At 40.2% G+C, this 20,824-nt stretch overlaps 1 protein-coding gene across 4 annotated transcripts in view; it reads right to left on the reverse strand.

Moving 5' to 3' along the window:
• Positions 1-930: 930 nt before the first annotated feature.
• The window catches only part of ADGRG2 (adhesion G protein-coupled receptor G2), a 134,195-nt gene continuing 114,301 nt past the window's right edge, over positions 931-20,824 (reverse strand). For all 4 annotated transcript variants that reach the window (XM_075594295.1, XM_075594294.1, XM_075594297.1 and 1 more), the window contains 8 exons: positions 18,076-18,179; positions 17,482-17,603; positions 15,815-16,086; positions 14,296-14,392; positions 11,765-12,048; positions 8,379-8,480; positions 4,164-4,316; positions 931-2,533 (listed from right to left, as the gene is read on the reverse strand). In XM_075594295.1, coding sequence (XP_075450410.1) covers positions 2,352-2,533; positions 4,164-4,316; positions 8,379-8,480; positions 11,765-12,048; positions 14,296-14,392; positions 15,815-16,086; positions 17,482-17,603; positions 18,076-18,179 — 1,316 coding nt within the window. In that variant the 3' untranslated portion in view covers positions 931-2,351. The remainder of the gene's footprint in view (positions 2,534-4,163; positions 4,317-8,378; positions 8,481-11,764; positions 12,049-14,295; positions 14,393-15,814; positions 16,087-17,481; positions 17,604-18,075; positions 18,180-20,824) is intronic.

Below are 20,824 nucleotides of genomic sequence, written 5' to 3' on the forward strand. Positions count from 1 at the left end.
CGATTTGTATGAAACATTGAGGGTACCTTTCTGCCATCTTAACTTCGATCTGCCAGAAGTTTCAACCAAATCGATGCAGCCCCCATCTTTAAATACATTTTCCGTTTTTTTGAAGTGATCAAAAAATAATAATTAAAACATCGACCGGATTCGTCATACAAAACATTACATGTATTATTTTGCAACTTGTGCTACATTTCAGACAATTTGCTTGAACAGTTGAAGAAAAATTAAATATTTTAAATGAAAATAAATTGCTAACAACGGTAACAAACAACACTGTACAACAACAACAACAACCTGTAGATTTAGTTTGACAGCTAGGTGACCGTGATAGCTATTCACTGTTCAATAGGTTTTTGATTGATTTATGACGGTATCCACAATGTTAGTAGTATAACTGTTTATACATCATGGCGTTCTTGAGAATGAGTTTCAACTTTTGGACAGTTTGTTGTGAATGAGCTTATTATATGGAAGTGTTTTGCAGTTTGTGATATTATATATTAAACGCATTTCTTTTCATGTCACAATAATGCGAGAGTTGAAGTGGTATTCAGTTTTTACATTTTTGGTCGACTTCATGACTTCATCGTTGTGACAGACAATAGCAGGCCTTTCTGGACAACTTAGCTGCCAGTGCTTCGACTGCCAGTGGAAACTAGACGAATTTACAGTGTCGTATAATGCCACACAATGGTGTGAGTATTAAATTGGCCACACATTACCCTTTTTAACTGAAGATTGAGAATACTAGGACAATTTGATGACAAAATTCACAAATTATTTTTTTATTGCCCGTGTTATGAATCTTTGCGTGGTTTAATCACTCATCCAACAATGCGGTATGAAATATAGTATTTTCCTAGTATATTTCCTCATTAGAGGTTCATTCAGGTCAACAGAAGAAAGTACTGTGTACAAGGTATGTGTTTTAAAAATATAATTTATTAATCAGCAGTATTGTAAACAATATGCCCCTTCAAATGAGCAATCCGTGCTGCTCAACGTATTTATTTTATTTGGTTATATTACATTATTTAAATAGAGTGGTCTCCCGAGGCAGGACTGTAAGACTGATCTTACCATGAAGGAGCTGTAATTCAGGAGATCTTATACTCCAGAAATGGGCACAGAAGGGTGTACTTATCCTAGTCCACTTTCGCACATTTTGCAAGAAATGCTCCGGCGACCAAAAGATCCCCATTGGATACTTGGTTATAATGCTCTTATTTTAGGAAATAATCCATGATGGGGGCTGCAAAGCTTTAAAGCTACAGTCTGTGCTGCTAATAAATCTTAGCTGAACTGTGGGGTCCCACGGAGCCATAGCCCCAGGCAGAATATGTGCCCACCAGACACAAAACGATAACAGGGTCAGGGCTCTGCCCAATGGCCAATAGAAAAGTGGTGATATTGCGGCTTTCTATTGGTGATGTTTGCAGTCTGGTGGCTATATTTGTATTTTTTTGTAACAAAACTGGCACAAAAAAAAATATATATATATTTGGGGAACTAGGGAGTCCCGAACATCGGAGCAACTTGGATAAATCCCCAGTTCAGAAAGCAAGTACGAAGTCCATAAATATGACGCAAATGTAGCTTTCAATTAATAAAATACTGGAACTGACTCATAAAAGCAAGGGCATTGATTAGTATTTCATTTTTATAAGGCAGCAACCAATGTATGCAATGTCTTTTTTTTACAATATAATGCAGAGAATGAGGGAGGCGGCCATACAATTACTTAGACTTGCTCCTCCGGTTCAGTGAGACTTCTATGCCACACTATGTCTCTTTCTAGAAAGGGAAAGATTCGATGTTCTAAAAATTAATCTAGCTTTGTACATGCTGTGAAGGTCTAAATTTAAATGCTCAACATATAAAAATGGATTGCAGTTTAAAATGATTAATATATCTCTGAGGCCTATTTTTACAACGCAAAACATATTCAAATTTTAGATTTATATTAACATTATATAAATTATATATATATATGTATATAAAACAATACAGTGAAGATGATTATATCGGAAGTTGAACAAGATTATAATGCAACTAAAAATAACCAGGTTGGAAAAAAAAATGTCCCAACTTAATTGTCTGTTTTTTCATCCCAAAAATCCTTCCCATTTTAAACTTGGCTTGTTTTGCAGTTCATTAAAAGTCTATTGGAGGACATCTTTACCCCCTCGAATTTTAAGTCAACTTAAGCTGATCGTGATACTCCATGGCAGCTACGTTCAATGTTCTAATATATTAGGCGAGAGTCTGTTTCTACGCATTCTGTAAGCAGGTTTTTCTGTAGCTTCATAGTTCACACAGTGGATGCCCAGGATCGAATAGAAAAATTAAATTTGATCCATGAAATGAACACTGCCTCTGTTAGAAGTCCTTCTGAGAGAGGCCCGTTGGGATACATTGCCTGCATTACCATTCTTAACAGACATCTTTTCCCCTGAAATCTCCGACAGTGGAACCTCGCCATTCGGCAGCATGAAGGAAACCCCATTTCTTTCTTTGAAAGCGTTGCCTTGAAATAAAAAAATGGCAGTTGTAAAAGACTTAAATACTTAAGCTCACTCTACACAAACATAAATACATATATACACATAGATATGGGTTTTTAATATATATGCAGTTCAACCCCCGTTATAACGCAGTGCTCAGGCTCCACATAATGAGACCGCGTTATAACCTGGATTGCGTTATAACGTGATCGCGAAATGGCCGCCGCGCCATTTCTTACCCGGCATCTGCAGCTCTCTCCTGTCCTGCATCATCAGGCTGTGTCCACATGCGTGGCGCTTATGTACCTTTCGAGTGCAGAGGAGGGTCACATGACCCTTCTCTCACCAATGACAGCCCAACAGTGAATACATTTTATATAATACACATGCAGGAATCGAACCCATGACCCTTCATATGCTAGTAGCAATTCTCTAGCTGCTACACCACAAGATAATTACAAACAATTGTGATAGTGTGTGACAAACCCCATATCCGCATTAAGTCCCCTTGTTTTGGTGTCAAAGAGACAAGGGGACTTAATGCGGATATGGGGTTTCTCATACACTATCACAATTGTTTGCAAATATCCTGCCTGCCTCTCTGTCAATGTTCTTATCCACACCTTCCTCCCCCCCACAGCATCCCCTTCCCCCTCCATGCTTGTCCCATGTCTTCAAACACCACTTTCTCACCCTACCTTATCTACATCTCTGTTTTTTTTTTCTAAATGAGTACTTCAGGTCCTGAAAAAATGGTCGCGTGGTTCCAAATTACGCTATGTTGCCATGGCAACGGGACACCACAACATCACGATGTCACCTAGCATCCTGTCGCCATGACGGCCATTTTTTCTGGACCTGCAGGGGAAAAAGTACAATTTGCAGGGGAAGACGGAGATCGCCACACCACACCGCCAGAACCGACCGCAGGTAAGCACTCGATAGCGGCCAAAATGCACTCGCCCGTAGTGTGCGGGCGAGTGCATTTGTCGATCACTGTATATATAGATATAGACACCATAAAGAGTAATCAGTATTAGTCATGTAAGGTTGAACTATTAACCTATTTGCGACCCATCCAACAACCAAAATAAAACAAAATGGGGTACGTGTCGAGCACGCACGTTGTAAGTGAAACTTATTGGCATTTTGTCAATGGAATAGTATTTAGATTTTTATGATTTTGATTGAATTAAACTTTTGAGAGTTACAAAATGAAGTTTCACTTACATCGCGTGTGCTTGGCACATACTCCTTTTTTGTTTTGGATTGTGTTAATCCAGGTATCAAAAGAAGGCTTAAGCTTGTAGGAATTTCTGCCCAAAATAAATGCAGTTCTGTTGCTTTCTAGGGTGTATGATGTGTGTGGTGTTATATTATCTTATAAATGCATTTGCCTGAGCCACTTTACACAGATGTAGTCAACATAATTCTCCCCACTGGTGCCCTAGCACCATCCAATTCTCACACACAGCTGATTCAAAACAATGTCCACTTCTTCCGCTGGTACGTTATGTACATGTATGTTTGTATGTATATTTATACATATGTTGAAAAAGGTTAAACATGTCATCAATCCAGTTGACTCAACATATAGTCTCATAATATGAAAAACAGATTAACTGTTTAAGCAGGTAAGTAAACATACTGTACCATTTCCATTGGGATGCAGAGAATATTCATTCGCTACTAGCACTGTTGTAGAGTTGGAGTTGTTGCTAGATTGAATAGAATTGCTAGAACTGCTAGACACTCCTTGCTTTGCATTCTGCTTCTTCAGGCCTGTGGTGGCTGTTCTGCTCCAGTCTAAACACACAGGAAAAAGACAGTTACATTACATATGGTATAATTTTGCTTATTTTCATAGAATACTCCTTAAAGGTCTGTCTTACTTATCAATACAACTAGTTTTGCTTCCAATAAAGTGGAAGATGCCAGCACAAACACATTTTCTTGTACCGTTTACTACCTGTGGCTATTTCTGCACAAGGGCCCAGCATCGGCCGCAATCCAAATGAATCCATGTCGACTCTTCTCTGTCTTTGTCTTTGACTCCCTACTAAGACCACCCTCTGCTGCCTGTTCTTCTTCCTCCATCTCACCTTGGGACTTTGCTGACTATTTTAAGGAAAAGGTGGAATTCATACGTCAAGGCCATTCCCTCTATCTATAAGGGATCTGTCTGAACATCCAGGAAGTGACATCTGGTCCGAAGCTACCACGGCCATCCCGCTTCCTAGCAAATCCTGCCCTTACTCCCCTGATAGGAAATCAGCCTCTCTTTGGTTGTCATTGCCTGCAGCTGCCTCTGGCCTTTAAAAGGCAGACAATTACTACTAGTCTTGGATTGTGCAAAGTACTGGATACCTTGTTCTGTCTGAGCTCTCTGTTGCCTTTGATTTGCTTGCTGCCTGCCTCGACCTCGGAACCGGACATGACTACCCTTTGCCTGCTTCCTGCCTGAACCTCGGAACCGGACCAGACTACCCTTTGCCTGATGCCTGCCTCGACTTCGGAACCGGACCTGACAACCCTTTGCATTCTGCCTGCCTCGACCTCGGAAAGGACCTATCTACCCTTTGCCTGCAGCCTGACGACCTCGGAACCAGACCCAACTACCCTTGCATCCCAGGCCTCTGATCCCAGGCCAAGGTCGGTGTATTACTCCCTACCTCTGCCCTGCGGGTCCATATCCTTTTTGCAGTCAGCAACGTTACAGTATCCTCCTCCCATCTTACACCTCTTCCTAACTCTCCTCCTGCATTCCTTGACTCTTTATCTGCTGTCACAGAGGAGGATGTGTCGTTGCTGATCTTCTCCCTATACCACCTGTCCTCTTAACCCCATTCCCTCCCATCTTCTAAAACATCTTGCTTCTACTATAATCCCTATGCTCACACACATTTTTAACCTCCCTCTACTCTGGTACCTTTCACTCTTCCTTCAAACATACAACAGTCATACCATTACTCAAAAACAGCAAGCTTGACCCTACCTGTCTTTCTAACTATCGACCTATCTCCCTCCTGCCTTTTGCCTCTAAACTCCTTGAATGTCTTGTATTCTCTCGCATGCTCAATTTTCTCAACACCTATTCTCTCCTAGACCCTCTACAATCTGGCTTCCGCACTGCTCACTCCACTTAAACAGCCCTCACTAAAATAACTAATGACCTCCATGCTGCCAAAGACAGAGGTCATTACACTCTGCTTATATTACTCAACCTCTCTGCAGCATTTGATACTGTGGACCACCCTCTTCTCCTTCACATTTTCCATACTCTTTAATTCGTAACAAATCTCTATCCTGGATCTCCTCTTAACTCTCCCATCGTACTTTGTGTCTCTTTTGCTAACACCTCCTCGTCCTCTATCGATATCTCTGTGGGGGTACCCCAGGGTTCTGTCCTGGGAGCCCTTCTCTTTTCTCTTTACACACTCTCTCTAGGTGACCTAAGCACATCTCTTCGGTTCAAATATCACCTCTATGCTGATGACACACACATTTACTTTTCTACCCTTGACCTTACACCTGCTGTACAGACTAAAGTTTGTGAATGTCTCCAGCTATATCATATGGATGGCCCTCTGCCAACTTAAACTTAACATAGCAAAAACAGAGCTCCTCATACTTCCTCCCAAACCTTGCCCTACTACCTCCATCCACATTACTGTTGGAAGTACTAGCATTCACCCAGTAATCCAAGCACACTGCTTAGGACAACACTCAACTCCTCTCACATTCCCTTCTTACATTCAAAAGGTAGCAGAAAACTGTTGTTTTTTTCTCCGCAATATTACCAAGATACGACCTTTCATCTTTTGCGCGACTGAAAAACCTCTGACACAGACCCTCATTCTCTCCCATCTCGACTACTGTAACCTCCTGCTGTCTTGCCTTCCTGCCTCTCACCTGTCTCCCTTACAATCTATCCTAAATGCTGCTGTCAGAATCACTCTACTATTTTCGAAATCTGTCTCAGGGTCTCACCTGCTGAAATCCTTCCCCTGGCTTCCTATCAAATCCCATATCACACACTCACTTCTCCTCACTTTTAAAACTTTACACTCCTGGTCCTCCTTACATTTCAGCCATAATTTCTCGCAATACACCATCCCGACTCTTGCGTTTTGCTCAAGGATGTCTTCCCTGTACCCCTTTTGTATCTAAAGCCCTCTCCCGCTTTAAACCCTTCTCACTGACTGCCCCACACCTCTATAATGCCCTTCCCCTCAATATCCGACTAGCACCCTCTCTATCCACATTTAAGACCCACCTCAAAACACAACTGCTTAAGGAAGCATATGAGTAGCTCCATGGCTGATCATTAAAACCTCATACATAAACCTTGGCCCCTTGCAGACGCACTTACCAGAACGCCCTCCTACTGTCTCTGTACGTTCTTCCTAACAACTAATTAGATTGTAAGCTCTTCGGAGGAGGGACTCCTTTTCCTAAATGTTACTTTTATGTCTGAAGCACTTCTCCCATTTATGTGTTATTTATATTATTTGTTATTTATATGATTGTCACGTATATTACTGCTGTGAAGAGCTATGTACATTAATGGCGCTATATAAATAAAGACATACATACAACCAATACAGATGGAAGTCAATATTTTTGATTTTGTAAAACTGATTTTTGGATTTCTTCTAAGAACCTTCGATGTAACCTACTTACATAGTAGATAAGTTGAAAAAAGACATATGTCCATCGAGTTCAACCTATGCTAAATTTAGACGACAGATACTTATCCTATACATTTACAGTATTTTGTTCCAGAGGAAGGCAAACACAACACCCCAGTTAAACATTATCCAATGATGTCTCATAAGGGGAAAAATGTAATTCCTTCCTGTCAACCAATAATGGCAAATCAGATTTCTCCATGGATCAACATCCTTCCCATGTTTACTTATTTGGTATATCCCTGTATACATTTCATATCTAAAAAATGTCCAACCTTTTTTGAAGATATCTATTGTATCTGCCATCACAGTCTCCATGGGTAATGTATTGTATTGCACTGTATATCTTTATTTATATATAGCTCCATTAATGTACACAGTGCTTCACAGCAGTAATATATGTGACAATCCATATAAATAACATATAGTATAAATAACACATAAAGGGGAGAAGTGCTGCAGACATAAAAAGAATTCCACATTTTCACTGCCCTTACTGTAAAGAACCCTTTCCTTTGTTGCTGGTGAAATCTCCTTTCCCCCAACCTTAAGGCATGACCCTGTGTCGTTTGTACTGCCCCATGGGTGAATAGTTCTTTTGATAGCTCCTTTTATTGACCCTACGTTGACCAATGTTGTGTGTGATGTGACTAATTAGTAGCATTTCAAAATTCCAGTACCACACATCTGCCCATACGTACTGTAGGATAGAAGCTGTAAAAGTGTAATCCCTGGCAGTTACCCAGACCAAAAAAAAATTGTAAAGAGTTTAACAATGTAACTGGCTTCCTTAAACACATGTAACAAATCATAAAGCAAAGATTTGGCTACTTTTGTTTCTTAGAAAATTAAGCACTAATGTATTTTCTTTGGGTCATCTGAATGGGTAAATGTTTGTCAGTTTTGTATAGATGGCAGATTTTGGTTAAAAAAAAAAGGCAGCAATATCCAAATTTAGGCCCATATTGACTAAGCAGGGCTCTGCCATAACACACCTTCCGGCGATGGATGACACCTTCTAATCAATTCATGTGAATTATTGTATGACCGCTCAGAAAATATGACCCTTAATAATGTGTCTGCCATTATTACACTGTGCTCCTTGTAGTGACTACACCTTTAAATAACCCTTAATATATCTTGAGTTGTATTGATCATATTGGTGAAAAAATATTACCAGAATTTTCAGCCAATCTTAATTTTCCACAGCAGAGATACCGTCTCCACTGCTGGCGGACATTCTCTTTTGCTACACAATAGAAGATAAATATGAAGAAACCTGCAAAAAAAGAGAAAAGTTCATTGGCCACATACCAAAAACTGGGAGAGAGTTACGTGTAACACACAAAATGTACATTGCAAAACATTCCTGGCAAGTTATACATTTCCTTCTCACCACAGTACACAAAACCTTTAGAGAGCGTCAGTATTTCTGAGCAAAATAGCGTAATTTTCATCAATGCTATAATTTGTGCCGCGTGTGTGTCGGCTTGTGAATTGGGCAGGGTCTATAGAAGGAGTTCGGGACAAGTCATAGGACACACAGACAAATGTAAATGTATCACTTTTCCTCCATCAAAAATCTTCCACATTTAAAACAGCAGTCCAAGCTGATGTTTTTTTTGTAACTTTTTTTCCCCCTTTAATATGTTCATCAATACAATCCACACAATGATAATTAGCCAAGTTGCCGATCAATCCGTTCTCCTGTGATCAATCAGCGAAGATTCGTCTCGGGGGTTCACTAAATGGCTGTCAGTGCAGCAGAAGAGGACCAAAGATGAAAAGTTCTGTGGGGAAGATCATGTGACCAGGCAGTCGCTAGATACAACTGGTGCACTGCTATAGAGAGGGCAGGTCTCAAAAAGGGGTGTGCCAGAGCCTGTTTCAGAAGAGGATGGGGATGTGACTTTCTAAATGGTTGCTATAGAAACAAAAAATGCTTGCTACATTATAATACATAAAAAATGTCATTTAGAGCTGTTAAAAGAAAATGCTACAAGTATTTTCTCATAATACAGAACTGATGTATTAAAAAAAACACACATGTAGGATATTGCTTGGACTGCAGCTTCAAGACGGAATAACTTTCTGCCTTCCTACAAACTTCACCAGATGTAGGAAAATGTTTATTACATTTGATGCATCTGTGCTCCAAAAATAGTGCAATGCATCAAAATATACAATTTAATATTAAAAACAGTCAACATTTTATTTGGCTCTTTCTGGATTTTAAGCCAACACTGATACTGATAGGATTGTCAAGGGACAGAACGCAATGTTAACCACCATATATCTCACGTCAAATAAAATATACTTGGCTATTGCAATGACTTTAGGAACATCACTGAGGTGTAAATGGAAAATACACCAATTCCCAGATACCTTGCATCGGCACTTAGCGTATCCTAGCATCAACATCATATCAGTCACATGATCAGTATATTAGCATGATTATTATAGACATCTTAAAAAAATGTTTTGTGTCTGCATCAAACTATATTGTTTTAAATGATGCCTCTAGTTTTGCCATTAAAAGACCCGCTCTCTCCATCTGCGTACACACAATACATAAAAAAAAAAAAAAAAATCCAGCTTCACAGTGTATTGTTTATACTCTTTGAAAAAGTCCATAGCCTGGACGAAACATGTTAGAGTGGTTGCCTGATGTTTGCTGCTAGCGATCAATAAAGTTTTTTTAGACATCCATGCGTTGGCTGCTGAAGTTGCTGTGAACCACGGACCATCCTACCCCCTTCTTCCTATTGTTTATACAGTACTGTAGAGTGCATTCCTTGATTATAGAATACTTCTATTTGGTTACCAAACAACAATGATAAGCAGTGCTATCCCATAACAGTGAATGGACTCATATCGGCTTCTGACGTCCTGAGTTAACATGTGCAAACGTTTCGCACACATTGAATGTCACCCTTTTTGGATCGGCGAAAAAGTTTGGTTCGATTCAAAGGCTCGCCACAAGTAGGCTTAACTCCAAAGTCACTGGGCATTGCATGTTTGATTACTTTCAATTTCGAAATTCGATCAAATAAAAATAAAAACAATATTTTTCAAGAAGTGGCGACTTCGCCAATTTCAGAAATTGCAATTTAAACGAAATAGGGGATTTTGCACAATTTGGCCTGTTTCCCTAAATCATTTGGACAGTTCAGTTGAAACAACAGCAAAGCGAATCTTGGCAGGTCTTGTGAATCCCGGCAGGTATTACTCCTGAAATCTCTCTGTTGGCTTCCTATTAATCTTTACAGACTACAACATTTTCCACCTTTCCTTTAATGTTCCACACTCCTCTGCACCTCCATATATCTCAACCCTGATCCCTCGTTACACTCCTACTCGCCTCTTGCGCGTCACAAGGATGTCTTCTCTTTGCGCCCTTTACCTCTACAGCTCTTTCACATCTTAAACCTTTCCCCCTAATCTCTCCCTAGCTATGGCATGGTCTTCCATTTAATGTAGATTTTTGGATCTGGGCCTTCGAGTGTAAGCTCTTTGGCCAGGGGCTTCCTTTGCCTTATGTTATAATTTACTTTGCTCCTTTTACTCCCCTTGTTTGTACTGTATTTTCCCCATATTGTAATTTTGTAAAGTGCTGGGTTCATTGACGCTATATAATACATACATGGGTTGGATTGTGTTTTATGGAATAGCACTGCTTAGTAAATTAGGGCCCAAATATTTGTAAGACATTTCCCTTTTTCTTTCAAAACAAAAAAAGTGGAACTGAAAAGGGTGTAAATAAATATGTAGTTGCGGTCCCCCTTAGTACCATTACACTTTGACTGGTGCTCCTGAAACATTACACTAGACTAGTAGTGCACAAACCGGGGGGCGCAAGATTGTTCAGGGGAGGCACAGTGGTTGCAGAGGCCCCGCGCTCTTCCTCCAAGGCATTTAAATTAATGCCAGGGGATCGCGTGAGGCCTCTGCAACTTCACTTACATTCTCTTCGGCGACGCGTCGTCATGGCAATGCGGCGTTGCCACGGGGACATGTGACGTCACGTTGGCATGGCAACGTGACGTCATGTGACCCCGTGGCATCATTTGATGCCAGGAGCCGAAGAGACGGTAAGGGAGGGGGGGCGCAAGCAGGAAGGGAAGCATGAGGGGGGCGCGAGTAGAAAAGATTGCACACTGCTGGACTAGACCAAGGGTGAGCAAATGTTTTTGCCTGTGCCCCCCATCTGCTCTCCCCCTTACCTTTTCTCTGACATCACAGCGTCATGTGATGTCGTGTTGCCATGGCATGCCACGTCATGTGACCCCGCGGCATCATTTGACCCCGCTTTGCCAGAAGCCGCCGGAGACAAGGTAAGGGACTTATAGAGGCCTCGCGTGCTCCGCCGGCATTTAATTTAAATGTTGTGGGGAAGAGCGTGGAGCCTCTGCAAGCACCGCCCCCCCCCCCCCCGAAAATGTTGTGCCCCGCAGTTTGCGCACCCCTGCACAAGCCTGAACATTGCCGAGACATTCCTCTGTTAAATGTGTTTCACAATGTCCCATCGAGATCCAGATAACATAATACATAACAGAGGCTAACCTTGCAGTGTGTTGAAGATAGTGAAAAGGTATACAATTGCAATATTCCCTGGCCCCCATGTAAAGAAAGCCAATCCCCACGTAATGCCCAGCAGGAAGGTGATCCCAGCCACGCTCCGCATATCCTGGAAAGTGGTCTTCCTTTGGTGTCCAAGTTGTTTCTTTTTCTTGATTCGACACAGCTGGATTAGAACCACTACAAACATGCTGACGTTCATCAGAAATATTATGCAGTAATACCCAACCACTGTAATGTAAAATACAGGCTTCTCTTTAATCCAGCAGCTGTAGTAGGAAAAATAAGAGATTGTTATGTTTGTAAAGTTCAGTGTGCAATTGTATGAGTGGCTTCGTTTAAGCGTAATATACAAATAAACTATGCTGTTCCTTTTAGTAGTACATAAAGGAGTCACAATAAAGGGTGGTTTTCAACTTTTTTTGGGTTAGGGAACCCCAGAATTAAATTTTGAGATTCTGGGGAACCCCAATCTTTGCCTTGTCCCCCTTTCACACTCTCCCCAATACACTCCCTCTCCCCCTCTCTTACTCTCAGACACAGGCACTCTGACTCAGACAGTTGTCCTAGCTCTCCCCCCCTGGCGGCCGCGAAACCCATGAGGGGTGCTCGTGGGACCCCGGTTGAAAATCACTGCTGTTGTGTATAACAACTTCTATAACAATTGTTCCTAAGGCCGAGCTTATAGTGGAGGAGTTGCTGCGTGCGTGTCAAGCACACTTCAGTAATAGGCTATAGCAGTTAGCCAAGTGCCTGGCGCCTGTAGACGAAGAGGCGCATTGACGAGGCAGCGTTTTGAGGAGACAATAGATTTTGTCTTCTCAGACGGCTGCCGCGTGACGTCAGCTGGTTCAGCCAATGAGGGCGAATCAGCTTCGTGACGCATCCACCACGCCCCTGCCACTATGAGCAAGGAACGCTTCTGCTACAACCGCGCGGCAAGGTAAGAGCTCGCACTCTCGCAAGCACTATAATCTCAGCCTAAGGCTACGCTTATAGTGCCGACGTTGACGACATCGGGCTACGGTCGCTGGAAAAATCTAATTGATATGACTTACAGCGATCGCGACCAAGCTGTTGCTCTCTCGCGCCGCGCTTACTATAAGCGCACGCAGCGGCGGCAATGCATTTGTTTTGATGCTGCGTCGCTGTCGCGGGCACTATAATACTAAAATTCAACACCATAACAAATATCAGAGTATGGGCTGGAATGTGTCTTGTTCCAGCCCATGTACTGTATGTATGTATGTAGACCAGATTTCCAAAAGTAAAAACCGGAACAAACAATTATTACTAAAACAAATTACATCACTTAAAAATAAATATTATAATGGTATTTGTCTAATATAATCCTCATTTATGCTGCATTATTGATTTATTTCTCTCTCTCCCTCTACCCATCCCCCATCTCTTCTCCCTCTTTTCCCACCTTTCCCGTCTCCCTCTCCTCCCCCTCTTCTCCTCTCTAACTTCCCCCTCTCGCCCTTCTCTCTACCTCTTCTCTCCGTCCTTCTCCATTTCCCCTCCCTTCTCTCCTCTCCTCTGGCCCTATCTTCTCTCCCCATTCCTCCCTTCTTTTCTTCTTTCTACCTTCTCTTCTCCCAATCCCCTCTCTTAACTCCCCATCTCTATCCCCCTCATCTTTCTCCCCCTCTCCGTCCCTCACACAGACACACACAATTGGCCCCATACACACAAAACCCAGGACATTAGCAACATTGTTGGGACACCGGGACATCTAATCACCTTAGATGTATGCATGTATAAACTACACACTTTTACTAGAGGCAAATACTGTATGTGTAACGAGTAAACTACCATGATTAATGAAAACACAGAAATGTAAAAATCAGTGAACATTCTTGTGATGTCGTATGTATATGGTAATATAAAAATAAGGATGACATGTACCATTGGGGGAACAAATGAGGAAATTAAAAGGCATGTGATTTTCTAGAGAAAAACTAAATTGCTGAGTTAAGTTAACCAACAAAATAATAGTTTTGGGGGCAGGGACCGTCTTTGTATTGTCTCAGCTGGTCTTAACATATATGTAGTCTTCTGTTATACAATGTTATTGTCCTCCCTCCCACATTGTACTGTGCTGCAGCATATGTTGTCGCCATACAAATAAAAGCTAATAATGATAATAGACAATAACTATTTAGGACTAATATAACAATCCAGTGGGAAGTTGCTTTAGTGTTTATCATACAATAAATAATTCCACTGTTAGTCAGTGCCAGTGGTATAAAATATGGAGTCATATTTCTGCTAATAAAAAGACCCAGTTGTGGGCTTATATTGTAGCATCAGAAACAAAAAATATTATATTGTAGCACGACTGTGAAAATAATTACAAAGTTCCTGAAAGTGTTTTAAACCAGTTGTTAGAAAATTCAAAATGGTGATCGTTTTTATTAGTACCGCTTAAAAAAAAAAAAAAAAAACCCAAACAAAAGGGTTTACCAGTACTATATCTATGAAACAAGATTTTACAGAGAGTCACTACTTACAACTCATCCGTTGATCCGTCTTCATATTTAGATATTATAAGCCCATAAAAATCTCTGTTTATCGCCAACAAAATAGCCACTACTACGGCAGGTAAACCTGTAAAAAAAAAAATATCAAAGTAATCGCATTAAGGGGCAGAACCACTTAGGTCTCAAGATGTACAGGCAGTCCTCGTTTTACAACGCTTCGCTTTACAACGAATGGCTTATCCAACGCTATGCAATGCATTCCTATGTTCAATTTTACAACGCCAAAATGGCTTATCCAACGCTCTTACGATGCTTTGCAACGTTGTGTATGTGTGTATATATATACACATTCACATAAACAACGTCGTAAGAGCGTATATATATAATATTATACTATATAATATTATATTATACTATATAATATATTATTTATTATGTTATATTATATATATAATACAGTATATACACTATATAATGTATGTGTGTGCTGCATATCTTATTGCCTGCATAAAATATTTGGTGTATTTTAGTGTTAAAAATGCCTTCAGGAACGGAACCTTTTATTTAAACAGTGTTCCTATGGAAAAACGTGTTTCGCTTTACAACGTTTCGCTTTACAACGCCATTTTGAGTAACGCATTGTGTCGGATAACCGAGGACTGCCTGTACTTATCAAACAACTCAACAATGATTCCATAAAAGTTGTAGTCCCACCAAAGGCCAAAATTAACTGCTGTGACATGTATATATATACAGTATATCTAAAAATATAAAATATATAAAAATTTCAAAAGTCGGGACCCGGGACAAAGACGAAAAAACAGTACTGTCCTGGCTAAACTGGGACAGCTGATCACCCTATTTCACCCTCAGACGCACTATTAGAGAGGGTTGGGTGTCCTTACAATGCATCTGATCTCAGAGACGCTACTAGAGAGGGTTTGGGTTTCGTACAATGCATCTGATCTCAGATGCACTAAGAGAGAGGGATGAGGTTCCGCAGAATTTCACAATATAATTATAGGGTTCCTTAACCAAACAAAGGTTGAAAACCACTGGCCTATGGCCTACAAGGATTTTAAAACAACCCTGCCAGTAATACAGGCCATTACGTGAGGCCAGGTGAAATCCTCAATTTAAGAGTTTAATTAATTTAACCTGGAACTATTAATTAAGGAGTGGTTAAAGTACTGAAGTTGTAGATCCCAAATTAGCATACAGTGCCAGCTATGTATGAAATTGGGCAAGTCACTTTACCGTATCTTCTGTGCTCCTTTTAGTGCTATATAAAGTCACTCATGGCCATATTTACCATGCGGTGCTAAGGTATAAGGGCTGTGCTCTGCATTACGGCAAGCGATAAGGGGTAATTCTGTATAGTCTGAAGCAGTCATTCAAGCCAATTTTAGCCCACATTTACCATTTACTGCAGACAGTTTCCAGATGAAAATCCCCAATGAACGGCCGCTTCAGACAATATAAACTAAGGCCCTAGTGAGAATACCATAGATGTTATAAATACAGAAGAAGAAGAAAAAAACCAACATACCCCAACCAATAATGCAGAACTTCAAAATGTATTTCCGTACATAGGTATTGAAGACTTTAACGAGGGAGAGGTACATGTGGAAGGCTTCAAGGCCCATCCAAGTGAATGAAACCAAGAGAAAATAGTGGAGAAATACAGCAACGGAGATGCAAAGTCCTGGAATGTCATTGTATAGTGTAATCCATGGGTCAAGAAGGAATGTGAGGTTCAACAAAACCAAGGCCGCACAAAGTTGAATGAGGATTTTGGACGGGTAGTCCCTCCGGATTTTACTATGAGAAAACAAAAAAAAGTATGTAATTAACTGTTGGCACTGTCATTCATTTATAATCCCAATTCCTGATATATACTATAGCTCTTTATCAGAGTGGCTAGTTTAGGAGTAGTGGTACAGAGTAATAGGACGTGGAGTTACAGTAAAGATACTGCACTTATTATTACCGTGTTTCACTGTCATTGTTCTCCATATCGTGCATATTAATTGCAGCACAAAGTTTGTTCTAAACTCTCTCTGTCTAAACTGAAACACAGCGAGGACATTTGGAGACACGCTCCATAACTGTGCTCTAAAGAGGTTTCTCTCACAAGGGTTTTGTGAGCGTTTGGTGTATGTTCTGACAATAAAGAAAACTTTTTTTTTAATCTACTTTTGGATCCAGCCACCATCCTTTTTTCATTTCCAACACGCTGTGCACTGTTCACCATCCCTCCCTGGGAAACTACTAAACTGAAACATACATGTACTGTACAGATGAAGCAGACGTTATTGTTCCCTTTAACGCAATGCACAAAAAAAAAAAAAAAGTTCAATATTGCGTGAGTTACCATTTGTTTCAATGCAGCTGTATACATTTTGTGTCAAATATTGTGCCAGCATTGGCAATATGGGTCACGTTAACAAGAGCAATAACATCTGCTACATCTATATGTCAATGAATACAGGCCCCTGTTCTGCCAGATGCATCAAAAGGGCTTCCCGTGTGATTGTTCTGGATCAGCACTATCGTAGCTTGTAGAATAAGGGTCAAAAGCCCAGATTCACTAGTCTCTGTTAGCCTACTTAACGTAGCATTAAGTTTACACCCGTCAATCCTAATGCAGTATTCACTAAAACAAAGAACATGACATTAACCAGGATTTACTCATGTAGGAAGCATGGCGTTATTTGCATGGCCGAAATCATATGCAAATGATCTTGCTACTGGCTAAATGATATTCATCCCTTATTCACTAAGCTGCCTTAAATATAATGTCTGGAAATAGGTATGACTTTAACAACGTAGTACTTACTGTAGCGGTACAGATTCTGGCTTTTGCTCCTCTCCAGCAATAAGCCCTATTTCAGGGTCTGGATGGATGTAACACCAAGACTTAAGTAACGGTGCATTATTTGAAGTTAAGACATTATCCTCACATACAGTACTGTATACAGGTGTTGTTAGCTTGATTCTAATGAGCTCAATAATGTCCATTATTTTTGCATACACTATAATTACCTTTGTGAATAAGACTTCAATTTTGGTTTTAGGTAATGTCACGTTATTTGATCTAACATAACAAAGCTTACTGAAAGCCGAAGCGCGAAAGGAAGTCTTATTAGCCGCAAAGGGAACTCCAGTACGGTACAGTTTCATAATCACAGAATTGGGTTAATTAGTTAAACATACTCAAAGGCAATGTAGGTCACAAGAGTGACGGACAGAAATATTGCAGAAAGACCACAACCAATGTATGTGATAAACGTCAGAATAAGTTCTTGTTCTTGGGAAAGTCGGGGTCCAGACACTTGCTAAAATAAAATACAAAAGAAAGCAATCAAACAGGATTAAGTTATTCTGTTTACATATCTCATTTCTCAGCTACATCCAGTGTACATTATCAATACATGCTACTATTTTTAATATACAGTACTTTACCAATATTGTACCTATTAATAGCATATACATATTTACTTCTATTTATAAAAAGTAGACCAAACAAATGATACCTGAAAAGAACAACATCAAAAAGCACTGTATGTTTCTCTATTAAACTGCTTCTGTGAACCAAACCTATTCTATGCTGTATCTCTATGCATTGGAGCTATCGTTCTACTTTACAGTTTACACACTCTAATGTTACAATAACCATATATAAAAAAATAAAGAAAAAGCACTCGAGTGAATTTTGAAGTCAAAACTAAATTCTGACCAAGTATAATATATAATATTGATAACCATTGGTAAAGTTTGAGCGAAGTACAAGATGAACAATTTAGTTACCATCAATATTGCAAAGCCTGTGAGATGATTGCATTTACAGACGGTCTCATTTTCCGTTTCACTAGCTACAGTACAGCCGTCATACCCCCAGCCTCCATCTCCATCTGTTGTAGCAGGAAAGATTCAGTTAATGTATGGAAAGTACACCCCCTTCTCAAATAAAAACTTAGGCTGGAATTATAGTAAGCGCGTGCGCATGCGTCAATGACAAATACCTGTCTCCCAATGACAGTGTATCTAGTGCTGGCGCGCGCACGGCAGATAGCGTTGGCGCGGCAGCTTTGTGGAAAGACAAAGAAATTTGTCTTTCGAGCTGTGGCCGGGCCACGTGACATTGTGAGCCTATCACAGTGAGGCAGGAGAAAAAAAACTACCCGTGTGACGTGATGGCCACGCCTCCTAGTCGCATGAGTCATCGCTTTGCCTATAAACACAACACGCTTACGTGACGTGCACGCACAAAGTCATGAATGAGCGCAAACGCTTACTATAATTCCAGCCTAACCCCTAAACTTAAAGCTGCAGACAAGCAATATCCTCCTGTACATGTTTTTTTTTTAATAAATCAGTTCTGCATTATGAGAAAACACTTGTAGCATTTTTTTAAACAACTCTGAATTATATTTTTAATGTATTATAATGTAACAAGCATTTTTTTTCTATAGCAACCATTTACAAAGTCACATCCTCTTCCTCTTCTGAAACAGACTCAGGTACAACCCTTTTTGAGCTTTGCCCTCTCTTTATCAGTGCGTAAATTGTATCTAGTGACTGCCTGGTCATATGATCTTCCCCACAGAACTTTGTATCTTGGGTCATCTACTGCAGCACTGACAGCCATTTAGTGAACCCCCGAGCCGAATCTTCGCCGATCGATCACCAGAGAATGGATCAATCTGCAATTTAGCTAATTACTTACATAGTAGATGAGACTGAAAAAAGGCATGCGTCCATCAAGTTCAATCTACTGTATGCTAAATTTAGACGACATATACTTTATCCTATATTCGTACTTACATTATATTGATCCAGAGGAAGGCAAACAAAGACCCCAGTGACATATCATCCAATGATATCTCATAGGGAAAAATAAATTCCTTCCTGACTCCAAAAACCGGCAATCAGATTAATTCCTGGATCAACATCTTTCCCATATTTACTTATTTGGTATATCCCTGTATACCTTTCCTTTCGAAAAAGATGTCCAACCTTTCTTTGAACAAATCTATTGTATCTGCCATCACAGTCTCCATGGGTAATGATTTCCACATTTTAACTGTTCTTACTGTAAAGAACCTTTCCTTTGTTGCTGGTGAAATCACCTTTCCTCCAACCTTAAAGGATGACCCAGAGTCCTTTGTACTGTCCTTGGGATAAATAGTTCTTTTGAAAGCTCCTTGAACTGTCCCCAAATATATATATATATAGTTATCATATCCCCTTTTAGATGCCTCTTTTCTAATGTAAATAAATCTAATTTAGCTAGCCTCTCCTCATAAGTTAGATCGTGCATCCCCTTTATTAATTTGGTGGCTCTTCTCTGCACTTTCTCTAGTTCCATAATGTCTTTTCTAGGCAGTGGTGCCCAAAATTGTACTGCATATTCAAGGTGTGGTCTTACTAATGCTTTATAGAGGGGCATAATTATGTTTACTTCCCTTCCATCCTTTGCCCGTTTAATGCAAGATAAGATTTTGTTTGCCTTTGCAGCTACTTTGGGCACTATTGCTACAAGCCTGCTGTCTACAAGCACTCCTAAATTTGTCTACATCAAGGATTGCCCTAATTTATCCCCATTTAATTTGTAAGTCGCCTGTTTATTCTTGCTTCCCAAATGCATAACCTTACATTTATCTGTATTAAACCTCATCTGCCATTTACCTGCCCAAGTTTCCAGTCTATCTATGTCCTTCAGGTGCTCTGATTCTACTACCTTACACAATTTAGTATCATCAGCAAAGATGGAGACTTTGCTCTCGATGCCAACCTCAAGTCATTAATAAACAAGTTAAAAGGCAGGGGTCCCAGTACCGATCCCTGAGGTACTCCACTCACGACTTTAGCCCAACCTGAAAAAGTTCCATTTATGACAACCTTCTGTTGTCTATCCTTTAACCAGTTTTCAATCCAGGTGCATATATTTTTACTGAGTCCAATTTGCTTTATTTTGTACACCAACCTCTTGTGTGGAACCGTATCATAAGCCTTTGCAAATCTAAGTAAACCACATCAACTGCATTACCCTGGCATGATCTATCCTTCATAAATCCATTCTAACTATTACTAATAATTTTGTTTTCCATTAGGTATTACTGAATATTATCCTGTATTAAACCTTCAAGTAGCTTCCCCAATATTGAAGTCAGGCTTACAGGTCTGTAATTCCCTGGTTGTGAGCTAGTTCCCTTTTTAAATATAGGCACCACATCTGCTTTACGCCAATGTTGTGGTACTGAGCCTGTGGAAATGGAGTCCTTGAATATTAAATGTAATGGTTTGGCTATTACTGAACTTAACTCCTTGAGAACTCTTGGATGTGAGCCATCGGGGTCAGGTGCCTTATTTACTTAATTTTTTTCAAGCCACCTATGAACTTCTTCCTCAGTTAACCAATTGTTCATTAATATGGAGGTTGTAGCTTCCTCCTGCGGCACTACTATTGAAATTGATTCTTCCCTGGTAAACATAGCGGCAAAGAATTTGTTTAATACCTCTGCTTTTTCCTTATCTCCAATAATTTGCCTGCCCA

This window comes from Ascaphus truei, chromosome 3 (assembly GCF_040206685.1).
Source record: "Ascaphus truei isolate aAscTru1 chromosome 3, aAscTru1.hap1, whole genome shotgun sequence".
Taxonomy (NCBI): Eukaryota; Metazoa; Chordata; class Amphibia; order Anura; family Ascaphidae; genus Ascaphus; species Ascaphus truei.